Source organism: Diprion similis, chromosome 8 (assembly GCF_021155765.1).
Source record: "Diprion similis isolate iyDipSimi1 chromosome 8, iyDipSimi1.1, whole genome shotgun sequence".
Taxonomy (NCBI): Eukaryota; Metazoa; Arthropoda; class Insecta; order Hymenoptera; family Diprionidae; genus Diprion; species Diprion similis.
In genome coordinates this window covers 6,768,041-6,784,111 of record NC_060112.1, presented here as the reverse complement: position 1 = coordinate 6,784,111, position 16,071 = coordinate 6,768,041, and the positions used below count along the sequence as shown (strand labels likewise).

Sequence of the window (16,071 nt, the reverse complement as noted above, 5' to 3'; positions counted from 1 at the left end):
GTTTTATCCAATAAACATACTAGGTGCTCGTTAATATTTTCAAAGAATTAATAGTCATTCGTTAAAGTTTAGTTTGACTGAATATATTCTTTCTTCTCCTGTCTTTACACTATTGATATATTATACAAGAATATTTCTATACATTTTCATATTATTAATAATAATAGTAATAATAATTCGTGGTTGTTACACCTTCTAATATCTCTTTGATTATATATGTATATGTATATACTATGTATATGTATATACTATGTATATAGACTTTACTGAACCCAAGTGCTGGATCTGTTCATCCACACTCTTGAACCCGAACCGCATGGACTTTGAGTCAAACGAATTTAACTTATAAAGATAAACACTTTGTCACCGTGCCCTTTGCAGCATTTGAAGCGGTCCTGGAAGATCCACAACTGCTGCGGATACTATCAAACTAAATGGAAATCAAATTCGACATTTCGGCTTTGATCACATTGTCGAGATTTGTTAACTAGTTGTACAATTGAAATTGAAAAAAAAAAGAAAGACAAATGAAAATAGCAATACTTATTCTAACAGAAACTGACTAAGAATAACACCAAAGCAGCAACTAATGATTCAACTACTCCGTAATAAGTAGTACATCTTACCTACACGTTGTTAAGCACGTTCTGTTCACGTATAGAAAAGCAAACGAACAATTTCGCAACAGCAAAACCTGAATCCTACCTAAATAAATAACGAAGACCGTGCTCCGTTAGATATTATATTATATATACAAGTTAACGAAGTATCTCAAGATTTGTTCTTGAACTAGTCCGAGAGACAGAGTGAAAAAAGTAGATTCATAATGCAATTTTCTACCAAATTAATGTTCTTATTGGAAAATGTTGGGGGTGTCTTCTGAGAGTAAATTGAAGTTGGTTGCGGAGGGGGGGCGTCAGCCACCATTTCGGAAAACTCATCTTATTAAAAATTTAGTCAATCGTAGATCGTGCAACAAAAAACATGCGAACCTTTTTTGTAGATAATGAAGTTCCCTACAATTTTTGTACGAAACTTTTTTCCTGTATAGCGGCATAGTTTTTTACTTTGCATATTCTGCCAATTTGGTCATAATCATTTTTACTGTTTTATCAAACATTAGCTATATATTTAGCAATAATCATGTTTGGAAAAGTTTTGCGTGCTATAAATCAAAAACTATACATTATACAGGAAAAAGTTTCATACAAAAATTGTAAAGAACTTTATTATCTACAAGAAAGAATCCTAGTGTTCTTGTCGTACGATGCACGGTTCGCGAGATATTTGATAAGATGTTTTTTCCAAGATGGTGGCTGATGCTGATTTTACATTGAGGAGACAGCCCTGAACATTTTCCGACACTGATATCAATTCTGTAGAAGACTGCAGAAAACAAATATCTAGCTCTTGTATTAAACGTGTTTTAAACTTTGCATCGTTTAAACAAAAGTAGTCACAACTTTTGTATAATAATAATAGCAATAACAATAATAATAATAATAATATAGGAAGATGACAACAGGCTTAAAAAAATTTTGTTCGGATACTGAAACGATTTGTATCAGACGAAGTAAAAAGAATAAAATCTTTACTGTACATAAATTCTTGCCAAAACTTTTCCCCACGTATTAAAATAAAGGCGAAATTCAATGCTCAATGTAAAATCATATTCATTTTTCAATAAACTATTCAGGAAGAACATTTGGAGTGAAAAATTGTACTCAGCGAATCGAACATACCTACAGAACTCCATAATTTCAAATTTCAATAAAAGAACGGGTGAAGACGTGCAGGATAGTTTATTTGTTACACACATATTTTTCTCTCCAGTACCGGTTAAAACCATAGAAAACTCGACACAGATACCGCGTCTTTGTTCCACAATAATAATCCGATCTGCAATAGATGAGAAGGCCACATTTTGAATAATAAATTTGATCACCTGGACTGTAACACCCTCATGGTATACACTATGTTCATTTCGTTTGTAATATTAAACCGCATCCGGAGTTAAAATAGAAAAACGCAAAGCCATTCCGAGGCACGAATAACTACCGGATTAATTAGGTTTCGTTTGGTTTTTTTTTTGTACCTCAACCAAAGTATCAGACTTTAATTATTTACCACCCAACAAAATGTGTCTCTTTGTTGGATACAATTTTCCTCCATCCGTGCCATGGCGGTACGTCGCCATCAGAATCAGCAGCCGACTGTTCGTAATCGAAATTTGAACTGGTTCCATCCTCGTTGAGCTGAGATTGCCATTCCGATTTAAGGTCACGTCCAAAATCCTCCTCCTGTTCTTCTTCGTCCTTGACATTCTCCTCGTCTTCCTCCTCCACTTCTTCCTCCTCCTCCTCCTCCTCCTCCTCCTCCTCCTCCTCCTCCTCCTCCTCCTCCTCCTCCTCCTCTTCCTCTTCACCGTACAACTCTGAGATATCGAAACTCTCCTCGTCTATGCTGTCCCCGAATTTGACGAACTCCATTTTTTGAACGCACAAATCTTTGTCTTCGTTCTCTATGTCCTCGTAGCATAACTCACTGTCCATGTACTGGACCACGTTATTCTCCTCGCTAGTATACTTGTCGTATTCCTCGTTTACACCTCGTTTCACGACCTTGCTCACGTATAATATTCTGGGACTGTCGCTGGTGCTTCGCCGCCCGCGTTCCGACTCGTCGTTGGAATGAATCCTAGGTTTTATCGGCTTGAATCCAATCGATTCTAGCTTCGTGATCATGAATTTTACCCCCGCCGTTTTCACCGGGACAACGACGGGCTGTCTTTGGCCTGGAACGTAGCGCACAAATCCTCTGTTCGAAAGCGAATCCTTGTTTCGCTGATCGTTGAGGTATGCCAAATCAAGGGTCGATTTCTTGCGATTCGACTTTGACAAGACTGGATTACTAGTCGAAGGCTTTATTCGAAGGGCTGCATTTTCTACCCTGTCGATTTCGTCGTCGTCCAACTGGCAGTCGACCACGTTTTCGCCGCCGCTCTCAGACTTGATCTCAATCAAATCGATCACCTCGTGTTTCACTCTTTTCGATTCAGAATTACGAGGACTACCGATGTATTCACTGATCAGATATCCAGTGTTTACGCTTGTATCTGATGGACTGTTTCTCTTTGAGTGACAGGTGGCATCGAGATCGCAGGTGGGAGATTCCGGAGGATTTGGAATCAGAGAACACTGCACCATAACGCTAACCATTTTTGACTTCGTCCGCACCTCAGTTGACCGTTTTTCGACGTTGTAGTTAAGCCGCGCGAATTTTGCTGGCTCTTTCCGGGGCAACGGCTGTTTACCAGGCTTTGAATTTTGCTTAATTGCTCTCTCACTCGTATCCCTCTTATTCTTCTTCGTTAGTGCATAGGTTTCGCCACTCTGAAGCAATGGTCTGCGAATGCAGAGTCTCCCAATGGTTAAACTTCTCGGACTTCTTCCACTCCGTGTTCTGGTCATAGCCTCTCGTCTCGTGGGTCTCGGAGGTACTTCGCTGGGCTGTTTCTTGGCCGTTGCCACCAAATCTTGCTTACGAATCATCTTCGGTATGTCTGCTATCGCTCTCCTCGCTGTAACAATGTTAGACTTCTTAGCTTTCGTTGGTTTCTTTATTTTTGTCACGATTTTCTCTGTTCTGCCGATCCGTCGCATCGAATTACTGTTCTTACTATCCCCGTTGTTGTCGTTGTTGTTATTGTTTAATAGTGATTTGTCCCTTTCTGACTTGTTTCGAAGTTTAAGCTCCTTCATGGAATTCGTCGCATCCGCAATTCGGATGGAAGAGTTTGAGATCTGGGCATTTTTTCTCATCTGCTTTGACAAACTTGACGTGTGCTGAATGGGCTCGGTGTTCCTTCGTTTCCTCGACTGGTCCAGGATAGTCGGGCAACTCCTTCCGCCACGCAAGTAATCAACGCCCCTCAGGGACCGACCTGATCTTGACTTAGAGATCTGCGATCTGGGGCTCATGTTCATGTCTATGACTAAATTTGCTATTTCTAGCTTGTGTTTAACACGAACTCTCGGCCTTTTTGCCAGTCTGATCTTTTCCGGCGATCTGTCTTTCTTCCTAGACACCAGCCCAGATTCTTTGGAACGAGTAACTCCACCAAGCGGTTTAAGACTCGATGGCTTATTGATATCGCTAGTAAAATTTCGAGCCACCGAATCTGCAGTGATATCACGCGCCTCAGAACTCTGAGAAGTTGTTTTGGATTCCTGCAGTCTTTCCGAAACCATATTTCCCCGAAAATTCAACACTTTGTTACCTGAAATTCGTTCGCCGTTAGATTTCTCAGTCGATTTCGTCACAAGCGTCTGATCACTGTGCAGAAATTTTTGAAGACAAGCATTGTCTGTTCTTTCGACAAATTCTGGCTTATTTGGCATTGAAGATTTCCTCGCACCGATCAAACAGCCGTTCGTTTCATTCTGGTCTTTCAATTGTATACACGAATCTTTAGTTATTTTTGAACAGTCGACCGTATCAACCGACTTCGCACTACTCGACGTGTTGTTTGACTGGTTTTCGGTTCCTCTCGGAACAGTTTCATATGCATTAGCTTCTCCATCACCTTTGCAAGACTCGGAGTTGCTCTTACGCCTTGTTACTACGTGATTAGCAGCATTGGTGTTCACTGCGTCAGGCCATTGCAGATTTCTGTTACTCCGAACGCAAACTTCTCTCGCTCTGCTAACGAGCATGGGTGGTTGTTCGGTGGCTTTGATACCAGGGTTTTTAATTGTTGGCTTTTCACCGACGTCCACTTTCCCGCTGGACCTCAGCCTGTGTGAATGATTCAAATTTGTTGTCACCGCTCGTTGATTTCCGACAGACTCTTCACCGGCATAAACTATTTCGATGATGTTTTGCTCTTTGCTGTTATCCAAGCATCTGAGTTGCCTCGAACGCGACATTTTCGTCGGATAGTCATCGCCGATTCTTTCCAAACACAATATAGTTTTGTCGACCATCTTCAACCTTTCACTGGAAACATTAGGGACGGTTTCTTTTTCTTGAACAGTCTTCGCCACTGTTTGCTCACAGAGTTTAGCACAGGATCTGGTTCTCATACTCAATGGTGTTCGTTTATTTAGGGCAGTTTGCACTCCAGTTTTATTCCGATATGTCGCTCTCTGCGTCGGATTATCTAGCCCTTCATAATGAACGTTCGTTAACGTGGTTTCTTTGTTATTGTTGCAGACAGGAAGGGTCTCGACGTTCGGGAATCCGATCACAGTACTTATCAGCATCTTTGCCATTGGACTAGTCTTTTCCTCTGTTATTATATCCAGCATCTTTTCAACAGTGAGTGAACTTGCCATTTCCAACGCTTCGGGCCATAATTTTTTCCTCTCGATTTCTCTCGCTGATACGAATCCCTTGAATGGTGGACTCTCAGACGGCGAAGGGATCGTAACATCTGCAAGTTTTCTTCCAGTCAACGTGTCTCCAGAAAAAGAATCGTCATTGATAGTTGATTGAATTCTATTCAAAGCATCAAAGGTTTTTCGTACTTCTGTCTGCTCCATCGAAGGAGATATATGAGATTCACACTCTCGACTATTTTTCTTATGTCTCCTTTCCCTTTGACAAGGTTTCAGAAGCGCTTCCTTTTCATCCGTCCCCCTATTTACAAAATTTTGACGATTTTCTTCAACCTTTTCGCAGCGCAGTTCCAACGACTCTGTCAATTGCGTAGCATACGAGTGTTCCACAGATAATTGCGGGTTTTGTTGATGGATCAGCGACGAAATTTCTCCTTCATTACAAACTTCGTTAAGGTTCAACTTTTTCGCACCGCTGAATGACTTGACTCGCTCCATTTTCACACTCGAAATCGTCCTGCTACTGCTTCCAGGCGACGAATCAACTCCTGCAAAGTGCAGCTGTCTCGTAGGAACAATGTGCACACGTGGTTTAAACACGCAACTTCCGCCACTGCTGTGAGTAGCGACGTTGGAACCACGCTGCTTAATGTTGTGAGAAGAATCATATAAATCGTACCGAATCGATATGTTCGTGTTCTGGAGTCGGGTACCCTGAGACTTCATTCCTTCTTCTTCACCCGGTTCGTTTCGTGGCTGTGTTTCACTGGACGGTTTGTTACTAGCCTCAGAAATTAGTTGCTTCCCGTCGGATTTGTTGTTTGGTGTTTTTTTGGATACACGTCTAGTAACGATCGTGCTACCTTGAACATGTGTATGATCATCCAAGGCGATTTTTTTACCTGGTAAAACTGACACTGTCGTCGTAATATCGTGTCCACTCAAATTGCCAGCTCTTCCAACTGATGATCTTTCTTCTTTCAAAAAACTTTGTTTCTCTTTCTCCACGGATTTAGCAGCTTTACTCGGATTATCGTTGCAAGGTGCATGCAGTTGCGACTGGAAAAAGAATAGTTGCTAAAAAAATATATCGAGACATTTTCCTAGAGAAATTCATTCACAGATTTTGCTGCAATTTACATTTAGTACAGAATTTCAACCTATATCGACGTACTTTGTACAAGCAAATAAGCATTCATGGAAAAAAATGTAGCAATAAACGAATTACCATTTTACCATCTCTGCCCTGAAACTTCTTTGTAGAAATGCATCGAGATATAATCGTATCGCTGCTATTGGCACCTGGATCAAAGCCTTTGTCACAAGGAGCTTGCAATTTCCAGGGTGGAGGATCCTGGTGGAGGAGTCGTCTTAGTGCAAATTTATAGCACTTTGAACCTGTCTCCGGAGATACACCAATCCAGTATTTTATGACTACATACAGGCCGTCGTAGCGATACCCCGTTTTTGGCGAGTATTCATTGGACAAATTGTAGCTCCTGATTATGCGTATCGGCACCCGATTCTCCAAGCTCAAGATCAAGGACCTATTCTCCGGGGTTTGCTCTTTGCCCTTGACGTAGCGACCTTGTTTCTCAGCGCTTGGATCAGCTGTGAAGCTCAACACGTCTCCCAAGTCAACATCCTCTTCTGAATGTGAGGTGCAGACCGAAACTGCTCCTACTGGACCACATTGCACGCTTAAACTGAAAGGATCATGCATGCGATCTCTCGAACAGTCCATCCTTATTCCCCACCAAGAACCGCATGGTATTCCTGGTATAGGACCGTAAAGGCGTCCTGTCACCTAGAGAAAATATGATTTTTTACTTGGTTAATCGAACAAAAAAACTAGCTGAATATTGGCTTCGTGTGATACTGTTCTCCAAATAAATTAATTCTTCAAAGAAGAAACTTCAACTAAAAATTAGGAATCCAGTTTCATTTATTAATCCAAAACATCGATTTTCTCGTCAACATGAATCAGGGTGAATTTCCATTGATTTTGATACTAGTGATAGATTATTTAAGGTTCTAAAACAATATTATCTTGTGTTTTGTCCTCTTTTTTTTTATTCCAAGATAATGAAAATAACGATAAGTGTTACATAATTGGAACATAGAAAAGTTTTTATTATGACATTGTGGCGGGGAATGTAAACATAGCGCATCATCATGTCAACAGATTATTTGGCATTGGTACAGAAAAATTATAATGTGCAGTGTGATAATAATAAAAAAATAGAAAAAAAAAAAAAAAAAAAAATCAGAAGTTATAATAAAAAAAACTTCATTTCTCTACAATTTATAAAAATTTTGTAATACATCCGATAGCCAAATTGAGCGATTGTTTATCTAGCAGCGATTACCTAAGACATTGCGACTTCATAAACAAAAATCTCCGAGTTGGACAACCGAGCTGCGATGTCAACACGAACGTAATTTGAGGTTATGACGCGGGGGATTTCGATAGCGTTGACAGCAATTTGGCTCACCTTTTTGTTGTGCCAAGCTGGCTCATAGCTGTGCATGTGATTCACAATTTCCCTGGCATTCTCAGCGTTCAATTTATGGAATAGTTTGTCGAGTTCTTCTTTGCTGGGTTCGTCGAACTGAAAAATGCGGCAGAACAATTACGCTTTAATCGATCCTAGCGATACGGATTCAATGATAAAAAAATGTATTCGTATAGTTGACACTTTACGCAATTAATCTTCACCTCGTTATTTCTCGCTAATTCACTAAGTACTTGTTTATTTTCACAGATTGTATTCACTCGTTCAATTAGATCTCCGACCATCATCGCCATTTTGTTATTTCTACCAGCTATCAGTTTGCATGCCTGAAGCTGTAGAGATTGCTTCGGCGACAACGTGAACGTAGCTACTATTGCGTACCTACATTTAGTCAATGCATTCAATGCATTCGGTGAAAGTTTTGTAAATTGTTGTTGTAGAAATAAGCGATGTTCGAATTTTTGACAACTTGTCATATGTGACAGCGATAATCTACCCATGTATAAAATTTAGTCAATAATAATGAACTCGAAAACAAACATTGTACATATATTATCCTCAGAATAACGTATCTCACGGGAATGTTTTATAATATTATAATTTACACAACAGAGCTTCAAGCAGCACCATTCTCAACACAGGCTTAATTATAATGTATCACAGAACAGTATGAAAAATGAAACGTAATGACTGTAAGATTACAACTAGATTGTTAGTTCCTTACTTTCTGCATCTTTTTGGTTTTTTATGCACGTTACGTACCATTTAAAAACCTGTTTACAAATTCTACAGATTCCTGATCAGACTGGTCTTGTGGATTGTTCGCGTTAAACAAAACACAAAAGCGTGATGAAATGCGAATGCTGAGTTAATTATTTCAGATAATTTCAGTCGAACCTTAAGGTAGAGGGAAAAAAAATCATTCGATTATTTGGTACATACCATGGCTGTTTCTATTATAACCCGATATTCACTGCAGTACCAAATCAATATGTATAACTGTTTACAATTTGCAAATAAATTGCAATTCAACCTATGATGACATAGCCGATACATTTGAATTCGTATCCGAATTACAGCCATTGTCAGTTTCTTGGAATAAATATTTAAAATGCTGTACATATGTTTGACAATGTTCCCCTCTTGTGAAAGCAGTTGTGTTATGGAGTCTCAAATTACGATGTTCGAAGAATTTATAAACGGAGTGAAATAACTTAGGATCGTTCGTGGTCTTTGCTGCTTCCAAAAATTTCCGAGCAGAAACTTGATCGATTATTCCGACCGATCGGACGTACCTGTAACAGAAAAATACGTATTTTCTCCAAATGGATCACCTTGAAATATGAAATTTCTTTTTTGCAATCACAAAAGGCATTTTCTAGGGTGTCCAGCTCACCGTAAAGCCGGTAATATGTGTCCTTTGGAAAGCAAGACTTCCATTATTTCTTCGTGTGCATTTCCTAATCGCTTGAGCATGTCTAGCGCAAGCTGGTGAGCAGCTGGATAGAGATTTTCCAAAGAGAGTAGAAGACAGGCAAGTGGTTTAGAGTCAGCGACAACGTGATACTGTAGCAGCTGATGCAGCTGATAGTAAGCTTTCCGGTGAACCAAAGTCGTGATTACCAATTCGTGGAGGTAGTGCTGAACAGGTATATCGTGATCAGCCAGAGACCTGAGGAAAAGAACCGGAAAAAGTTTATTTAGAGACGCTATACTCAGGGAGCTTCCGGCCTGGGTATACGCTAAAAAAAACCTTTTCAAACTATAGTTTTTGCCAAGGCCTGTATGTACCTGATGTATTCTAACAGTATCCAAACCACCATTTTCGGCTCTGTCGTGTCCTCGGGAAATTTCGACAGTATGTGAGTGTACATGTCACTCTGATCGATTATTTGTTTGTATTTAATATCTTCCAATACTGTGGTGACACCTTTGGATCCAGTTTGCAGCGGCGTTCCCATCTGTAAATTGATCAATGGAAGATGAAGGTGAAAGGGGTTCTTTATCACTATTATTAGCCACAACGGTCACTTACTTGGCTTTGCAACTCGTTTTCGAGGTGACTACGATAGACAGAGTTCAACTTGTCAAAAATTGTTGACATGTACAACAAGCTCGACGGTAGCTGAGTAACATTCTCCTTCAGAACTTGCATCAAAACTTGCTTGGAATCTTTTCGTTGCATTAAAAACTCGACGAGCTGTACCTTGTCAGGGATTAATTTTATCAACGATTCAAGCCGCAGTTTAACAAACCTGTGAATAATCAACAACTTCGTTTTTTTACACTTCTAAATTGAAAAGACGTTGAATATTTTCCTTCTGAACTCACCAAAGGCATCCTAATTTCGCATCGATTATTATATTCGGCTGAAAAACAACCCAGCTAGGGGAATCTGCGAGAAATTAAGTAAAATGCTTGGTGATCAATGTTGTTATTTTTACAATCATTATCTTTTTTTTTGAAAGGATACAAAGTAGACAGGGCTGAGACAATTGCTCTAGCAAAGTCGTGCCAGGGACCTTCAAACTGTATGGTCTTATCGGCTTGGGTGAAGCTATACTGGTATGATGTATCACAGTGCCGTCGCTCACTCCTGGCAATTTAATGTCAAAGATCATCGAAGTCTGTAATTTATCAATCAATTACTCTCGAGATAAAACTCAAAGACTGATGTGTCTCAATGGCAAGAAAAAGTGATTCTAATTGGTTCACATCCAGTAATAAAAAATGATGCTAAACTGTTTTTATAAACTAAACAATAGACATCAGTGGGTTTATTTCGGATCAGTTAATTGCCTAAAAAATCCTGTTTTCGAAAATGTACTTCTTCGTGAACAAGACTTACTTCGGATGCTTGATGATGCACAATTATAAGATTGTCAACAACATTGATAGCGAATCGGCCACTAGTGTCAAGTTTCAAAATGTGGCTTTTCTTTATCGTGAGCATTCTGGAACAGTAAATCATCGATGAATCATTGAGAGTACTTTGAAAGAGGCAAAATCGCAGAAAAAAACAAATTACGAAATTACTTATGTACTGTGTAGACGTAGACTTGAGCCGTACCAAGGCTTCGACTGATTCCTGGTTGATGGCGCAGCACAATTATTGACGGGATTCCGTAAAGAACTGCCAATGCTACGTCTCTCTCTGAAACTGCGAGTTTCCCAGGTTTCGTGGCTCCAGCTTCCACTAAAACGATGTAACATCTATCTCCGTTAATCGGCTAATCAATTTTTCAAAGTTAAACACGAGAATTTTGACTCACTTTCAAATTTGGCGAGCTTGTGCAAGTTTCCAGGAGTGATATGCAGCGCTTGCATTTGGTTACCAATGGTGCCAGACGAGAGGAGAACGAGGTAGCTCTGAGGGCAGAAGACAAACCAATTGACACCCAAACTAAGGGATTTGAGGGCTTTCACAGTTCGCTTCTCTGGAACCACCTAAAAAATTTTGAGTATTATTGATCTGAGGTCTATGCAGAGTTATATGATACTTTTTGTGCAGCGATCCAGATAGAAGTAGAGTAAAGTAGGCAGAAGAAAATCTCTGCTTAATACTCGCCAAAAACAGTTCTACTCCGTGATCTGTGACCAATAAAATTTCATTGCTGTGTGTCCAGACAAAGCCTACGATAGAGGCATTCTTCCCTTTGCAGGACTGCGAGTATTCCACATTGTCCAATCCGGAGACCGACGAGTAATTGATGAACTCGACGGATGTATTAGTCCGCTGTATCGCAAGGATGTTCATGTCAGGCGAGAACTTGATCGAGATTATGGGACCCTTGTCTTCCATTCTAAAGTTCAAATTGTGCTCGGGGCCCTTGACCAAGACCCCGATGACGCCCTCTGAGCGAACAGCGAATACCTATAGCATGAATTTTGCAGCGGTCAAGCAACCATCAGACGAAAGATAATCTATCAGTAATATTTTAGGCAATCAATGCGGTTTAAGAAAGTCAAAATAACGAGACCTGCTTGTTCGTGTCATCGAAGAAAACATTCGTCAACGGACTTATCGACTCGAACCTTACGGGGTCAGGCGACAATTCCAGGTAATAATCATCGTTTCCTTCGCTACTCGACGCTTCCATTTTTCGCTATTTGACAGCTCACAGAACTGACTAACAACAACCTGATTCACACGTGTTGGTAAATTGGCTCAAACATCAAAAGCCATCTCATTGGTTATTTCCAAGCTATTCGAAGATGCAATTGGCTAAAAACATTTATCATTAACGAAACTACCTACGGACCACGGTCGGCAAGTGATGTAGAGACAACTGCAATCGTCAGTAAGGTAAGTGACGGTTTATGCAATGGTGGCGCCATCTAGCAGAGTTTGAAGATACTAATAATACTGGGCCTCATGATCATCATCATCGTATGAGCATCATCATGGACATCATGGTATTCATGGTAGCAATCGACATAACGTACTTGGATTGAAGATCATCCCGTATTTCTTGCAACATAGAGGCGAGTCATTGCAATATATCAACGGTTTTTACAATTAAGTGACGTTATTCGCGGTTAACGGTTTCGATTAAGTATCACGGTCACAAATGTCCAGGTACTTGGAACGCGGGTAGACTCCGCGACTTTCTAACCTCTAATTTCTACCCACAAAAATTTATTGACGATGATTGATCAACTGAGGAATTTTTCGGTTTACAATGATTTTTTTATTCTCCTCGATAATTTACTCTGACTCTCAGTTTTGTTGCCGCGTGATTAATATCCATATATTTCTAGTCGCTATGGTGTCACAAAGAACGTTATTTCACTCTTACACTAAACGATGCTATACTTGTATTGAATTGAATGATAATAAAAAAGAACTTCTACAAGATATGGAATATTATTTGTTCATAAGACGGCGCAATCACAAAATAGGATAAAAATTGATGAATCCGGATCTCATTAAAGTTTTGTTCATCCGTTTACAGATCGTTGTGCAATGGCTGATGAGCAGATGCCAAAAATTCACGAAGGGAAAAACTTTCGTAAATTGTCGATTGTGGAACAAGAGTACATGCGGATTATAGAAGAGAAGAATCTTGAGAGAGTAAACAGGTTGAAACGAATGCGAAGAAACAATAGAATAACCGGTCTATCGCTAGGGGCAATGGTTTTAGGAATATACGGATACTCCATGTACGCAGTTCGCCAGGAAAATTTTCTTGATGATTTTGAAGAGCCAGCAAAAACGACAGAACAGTAATTATCACGAAGACAACAATAATATAGTATTAGATATATTCATAGATTGTTACGATCTAACACTGAAAAAATATACAGAAAATAATAAGTTCACATCAAAATGAGTGTTCTAAGATTACCTCCGTTGCCCTCGATAAGAGATTTGGTCAAACTGTATCGCCTTCAAGCACGTAAACAGTTGTCCCAAAACTTCTTAATGGACGAACGTCTCACAGATAAAATCATCAAAATGGCAGGTAGAATAAAAGATGCACATATATTGGAAGTCGGACCTGGACCAGGGGGATTGACGCGATCCATAATGAGAAAGTATCCCCAGAAGTTAATAGTAGTTGAAAAAGATGATAGATTTTTGCCTACGTTGCAGCTGCTCCAAGAAACGTTTCAAAACGTAAATGGCGAAATGGAAATAATCATAGGAGATATATTGAAAGTAAATTTGAACGTATTTCCTGAGTGCGAAAAGAAAAGCTGGGACGATATCTCTCCAAGGATTCATTTGATCGGCAATCTGCCATTCAGCCTTTCAACCCATCTTATTATCGTCTGGCTTAAAGCTATCTCTGAGAAAAGCGGACCGTGGGCCATGGGAAGAACCAGAATGACACTTACCTTTCAAAAGGAAGTTGCTGAACGCCTTGTCTCAGAAGCATATGCTCGGGATCGCTGCAGATTGTCAGTCATGGCACAGGCTTGGACTAAACCAACGCTAAAGTTCATCATTCCCGGTGAGCAAACATTTCAGTTTTGCTGTTACTGTATTAATTTGAAGCACATGCGTTTTTGTGCTTATCTTTTTGGATGAATTATCTCAGAGTTCATTAAAAAATCCCTCATCTAATTACCACCTGCTTTGCTATAGGCAAAGCATTTGTTCCACAGCCTGACGTAGATGTTGGAGTCGTGACATTTACACCACTGGTACAGCCTCGTACAAACCATGAATTTGAATTATTTGAGAAAGTTACTCGGCACATATTCAGTTTTCGTCAGAAATACGTTGTGAAATGTACAGAGTGAGTATGCTGGAATTTGACAAACGCATGTTAGACATATGGCTGAACTTTAATTGTGGATCGTTTACCTTGTAGACTTGTTCCAGTTCCTAATTCATCTATTAGTAGCATCGATTCTTGTTAAAGGTTGTTTGCTATCTTTCAGGACTCTGTTTCCGCTTTCTTCTCGAAAGGAGCTTGGAATGATGATGGTAAAGCTAGCCGAAGTTGACCCCACGACAAGACCGTTTATGCTTGAAGTAGCGGAAATAGATCGCCTCTGCACAGCGTACAAATACTTGTGTGAAAAGCATCCCGGCATAGAGTCTTTCAATTACAGAGCTAGTAACAAATTATTATCACATTGTCATACGTCGGACGTTACAGTGGAGGAAGTTAGCGCTAATTCAATGTAGAAACATCGCTTTACAAGTGTGGTTGGTAAGCATTGATCGAATTGTTGATCAAATTGCAAAGATCGACCACAACGATAATCAGTTACAATTGTCTGTAGTCAGTGATTCAAAAAATCGCTATATCAAACTATATATAGAAGTGTATTTTAACTTGCATTTACTTTATGCACTGTTTTCTTTATCCAAAATAAATTGACAGTTTATCAAAACGCTGGAACGGATCTTCATTATGTCACCTCCATTGTCAACTTAGTTGGAGCAAGATGAATTACTTATTGATTATTTTGTCGAGATTTCGGAAGCGTTAGACGATTATTGAATTATCTCGTTTCAATATCTATAATTACATCTGTAATTTATATTTTATTTAATCACTGCATAATAAGCTCTTCATGCTTTTAATATGTGGAAATTTCTACATCAGAATTATTCATTATATACATAAAAAAGGAATGAAAAGAAAAGAGAATAATCTTATAGATTAAATGAGATTTATATTACAGTATACGAAATCGTGTTAGGGTAGGTATACGATTACGTACATTAAAGAGGCGTCGAATACAAGTAATGACATAAATGAAAATTGAAATACGAGTTACCCTGTTTCGCGGCTCTCAATTCACATTCGGTTCTTTGTACGCCAATAAAAAATTCCTAAGCTTAATTACCCCGATTGTTATTGTTAGAAATCTACAGCAATCGATTCAAAGAAATGCTCTCTCGTGACCGTAATTACAATTTTCTCGGCTCAAGGCGAGTTCGATTCTGCAGAATCCCCTTCTTTTATTATTATAAGATATCGTGGCTTATTCTACCGCTAAATTTATGTGCTCACATTTTGTATATCCGATTGCAACTACGTAACGAATTGCAGACTACATCTATCATTATGAATCCCAATACACCAGTCAATATCACAGCTACTCATCGATTTTAGGAGAATTAGAATATTAAATAATTTTACAGTATACATATGTATACATAATAATTATAATAGGGAATATATTAAATGGTATTAGGAATCGCTTATCCTACTATTATATATATTCATATATATATATGAAACTCTTTTATACAGTGTCTTCAGGAATTTACTTAATTGTACACGACTTTTTGCGAAGAATTATATGAAGGAAGAAATAAAAAAGCTAACATACGATATTTGACAGCTTCTCTGCGGTTTCTAGCTAAAGACCGATATCCCAGTAAACTGAAATTAATTCATTCAATCTCCAACACGCAGTTCATACATGCAAATTGTTTTCATTCCATTCGTTTCTTAACACAGTTTTTGAAATAATTTTTTTGGACATATAAAAAATAATGTTGTACTTTTTCATGCCAGAATCTTTGTGAGAAAATTTTAGATTTTTTTACTATATACAAATCTTTTTCACGTCTCTGAAATAAACTGATAATTTTTTGCAAAATACCTCTGATCAACATCTTTGCAGTTTTTACTGTGATAATGTTGAAATTCTTTCCAGTTTATACGGATATCGATGATGCCACAAATTTTCGCACTTCAGTCAATTTACTAAACCTGCAGATAAAAGCCGCAAACTTGTCTTACCCC

The 16,071-nt window shown here is 39.0% G+C and overlaps 4 protein-coding genes across 6 annotated transcripts; 2 read left to right on the top strand and 2 right to left on the bottom strand.

The window, feature by feature from the left end:
* Positions 1–1,987: 1,987 nt before the first annotated feature.
* On the bottom strand, positions 1,988–8,274 carry LOC124408976 (transcriptional regulator ATRX-like). Of its 2 annotated transcripts, XM_046886345.1 has the most exons (5): positions 8,059–8,274; positions 7,835–7,951; positions 6,568–7,146; positions 2,421–6,398; positions 1,988–2,390 (listed from the first exon to the last, which is right to left on the bottom strand). In XM_046886345.1, exons 1-5 carry the CDS (start codon positions 8,146–8,148, stop codon positions 2,124–2,126), a joined length of 5,031 nt encoding a protein of 1,676 aa, XP_046742301.1. In that variant the 5' UTR covers positions 8,149–8,274; the 3' UTR covers positions 1,988–2,123. The 2 variants fall into 2 exon arrangements, with proteins under 2 accessions (XP_046742301.1, XP_046742300.1); XM_046886344.1 differs by having other exon boundaries at positions 1,988–6,398.
* Positions 8,275–8,697: 423 nt separating this feature from the next.
* Positions 8,698–12,037, bottom strand: LOC124408979 (regulator of MON1-CCZ1 complex). 2 transcript variants are annotated; one of them, XM_046886354.1, is made up of 12 exons: positions 11,836–12,037; positions 11,424–11,729; positions 11,128–11,302; positions 10,892–11,051; positions 10,704–10,809; positions 10,329–10,482; positions 10,187–10,250; positions 9,891–10,110; positions 9,647–9,816; positions 9,252–9,527; positions 8,893–9,150; positions 8,698–8,752 (listed from the first exon to the last, which is right to left on the bottom strand). In XM_046886354.1, the coding sequence occupies exons 1-12, from the start codon at positions 11,953–11,955 to the stop codon at positions 8,743–8,745; spliced, it is 2,019 nt and encodes a 672-aa protein (XP_046742310.1). In that variant the 5' UTR covers positions 11,956–12,037; the 3' UTR covers positions 8,698–8,742. The 2 variants fall into 2 exon arrangements, with proteins under 2 accessions (XP_046742310.1, XP_046742311.1); XM_046886355.1 differs by having other exon boundaries at positions 11,424–11,757; positions 11,833–11,963.
* A 217-nt stretch (positions 12,038–12,254) lies between these two features.
* On the top strand, positions 12,255–13,179 carry LOC124408985 (cytochrome c oxidase assembly factor 3, mitochondrial). Its single transcript, XM_046886361.1, has 2 exons — positions 12,255–12,340; positions 12,811–13,179. Exon 2 carries the CDS (start codon positions 12,822–12,824, stop codon positions 13,083–13,085), a length of 264 nt encoding a protein of 87 aa, XP_046742317.1. The 5' UTR covers positions 12,255–12,340; positions 12,811–12,821; the 3' UTR covers positions 13,086–13,179.
* On the top strand, positions 13,050–15,159 carry LOC124408981 (dimethyladenosine transferase 1, mitochondrial). The gene is made up of 3 exons (XM_046886358.1): positions 13,050–13,812; positions 13,947–14,100; positions 14,246–15,159. The coding sequence occupies exons 1-3, from the start codon at positions 13,185–13,187 to the stop codon at positions 14,493–14,495; spliced, it is 1,032 nt and encodes a 343-aa protein (XP_046742314.1). The 5' UTR covers positions 13,050–13,184; the 3' UTR covers positions 14,496–15,159.
* The last annotated feature ends 912 nt before the right edge of the window (positions 15,160–16,071 follow it).

Excerpts from the sequence above, each read along its gene's own strand:
- LOC124408981 (XM_046886358.1), top strand. The coding sequence starts at position 13,185 with ATGAGTGTTCTAAGATTACCTCCGTTGCCCTCGATAAGAGATTTGGTC. Across the intron at positions 13,813-13,946 it reads GCTAAAGTTCATCATTCCCG|GCAAAGCATTTGTTCCACAG; the intron begins GTGAGCAAACAT and ends GCTTTGCTATAG. Across the intron at positions 14,101-14,245 it reads TACGTTGTGAAATGTACAGA|GACTCTGTTTCCGCTTTCTT; the intron begins GTGAGTATGCTG and ends GCTATCTTTCAG.
- LOC124408976 (XM_046886344.1), bottom strand. The coding sequence starts at position 8,148 with ATGGCGATGATGGTCGGAGATCTAATTGAACGAGTGAATACAATCTGT. Across the intron at positions 7,147-7,834 it reads CAGCTTGGCACAACAAAAAG|GTGACAGGACGCCTTTACGG; the intron begins GTGAGCCAAATT and ends TATTTTCTCTAG. Across the intron at positions 6,399-6,567 it reads AGGGCAGAGATGGTAAAATG|TCGCAACTGCATGCACCTTG; the intron begins GTAATTCGTTTA and ends TTCTTTTTCCAG.
- LOC124408979 (XM_046886354.1), bottom strand. The coding sequence starts at position 11,955 with ATGGAAGCGTCGAGTAGCGAAGGAAACGATGATTATTACCTGGAATTG. Across the intron at positions 11,052-11,127 it reads CAAGCTCGCCAAATTTGAAA|TGGAAGCTGGAGCCACGAAA; the intron begins GTGAGTCAAAAT and ends ACATCGTTTTAG. Across the intron at positions 9,528-9,646 it reads ATACTGTTAGAATACATCAG|GTCTCTGGCTGATCACGATA; the intron begins GTACATACAGGC and ends TCTTTTCCTCAG.
- LOC124408985 (XM_046886361.1), top strand. The coding sequence starts at position 12,822 with ATGGCTGATGAGCAGATGCCAAAAATTCACGAAGGGAAAAACTTTCGT.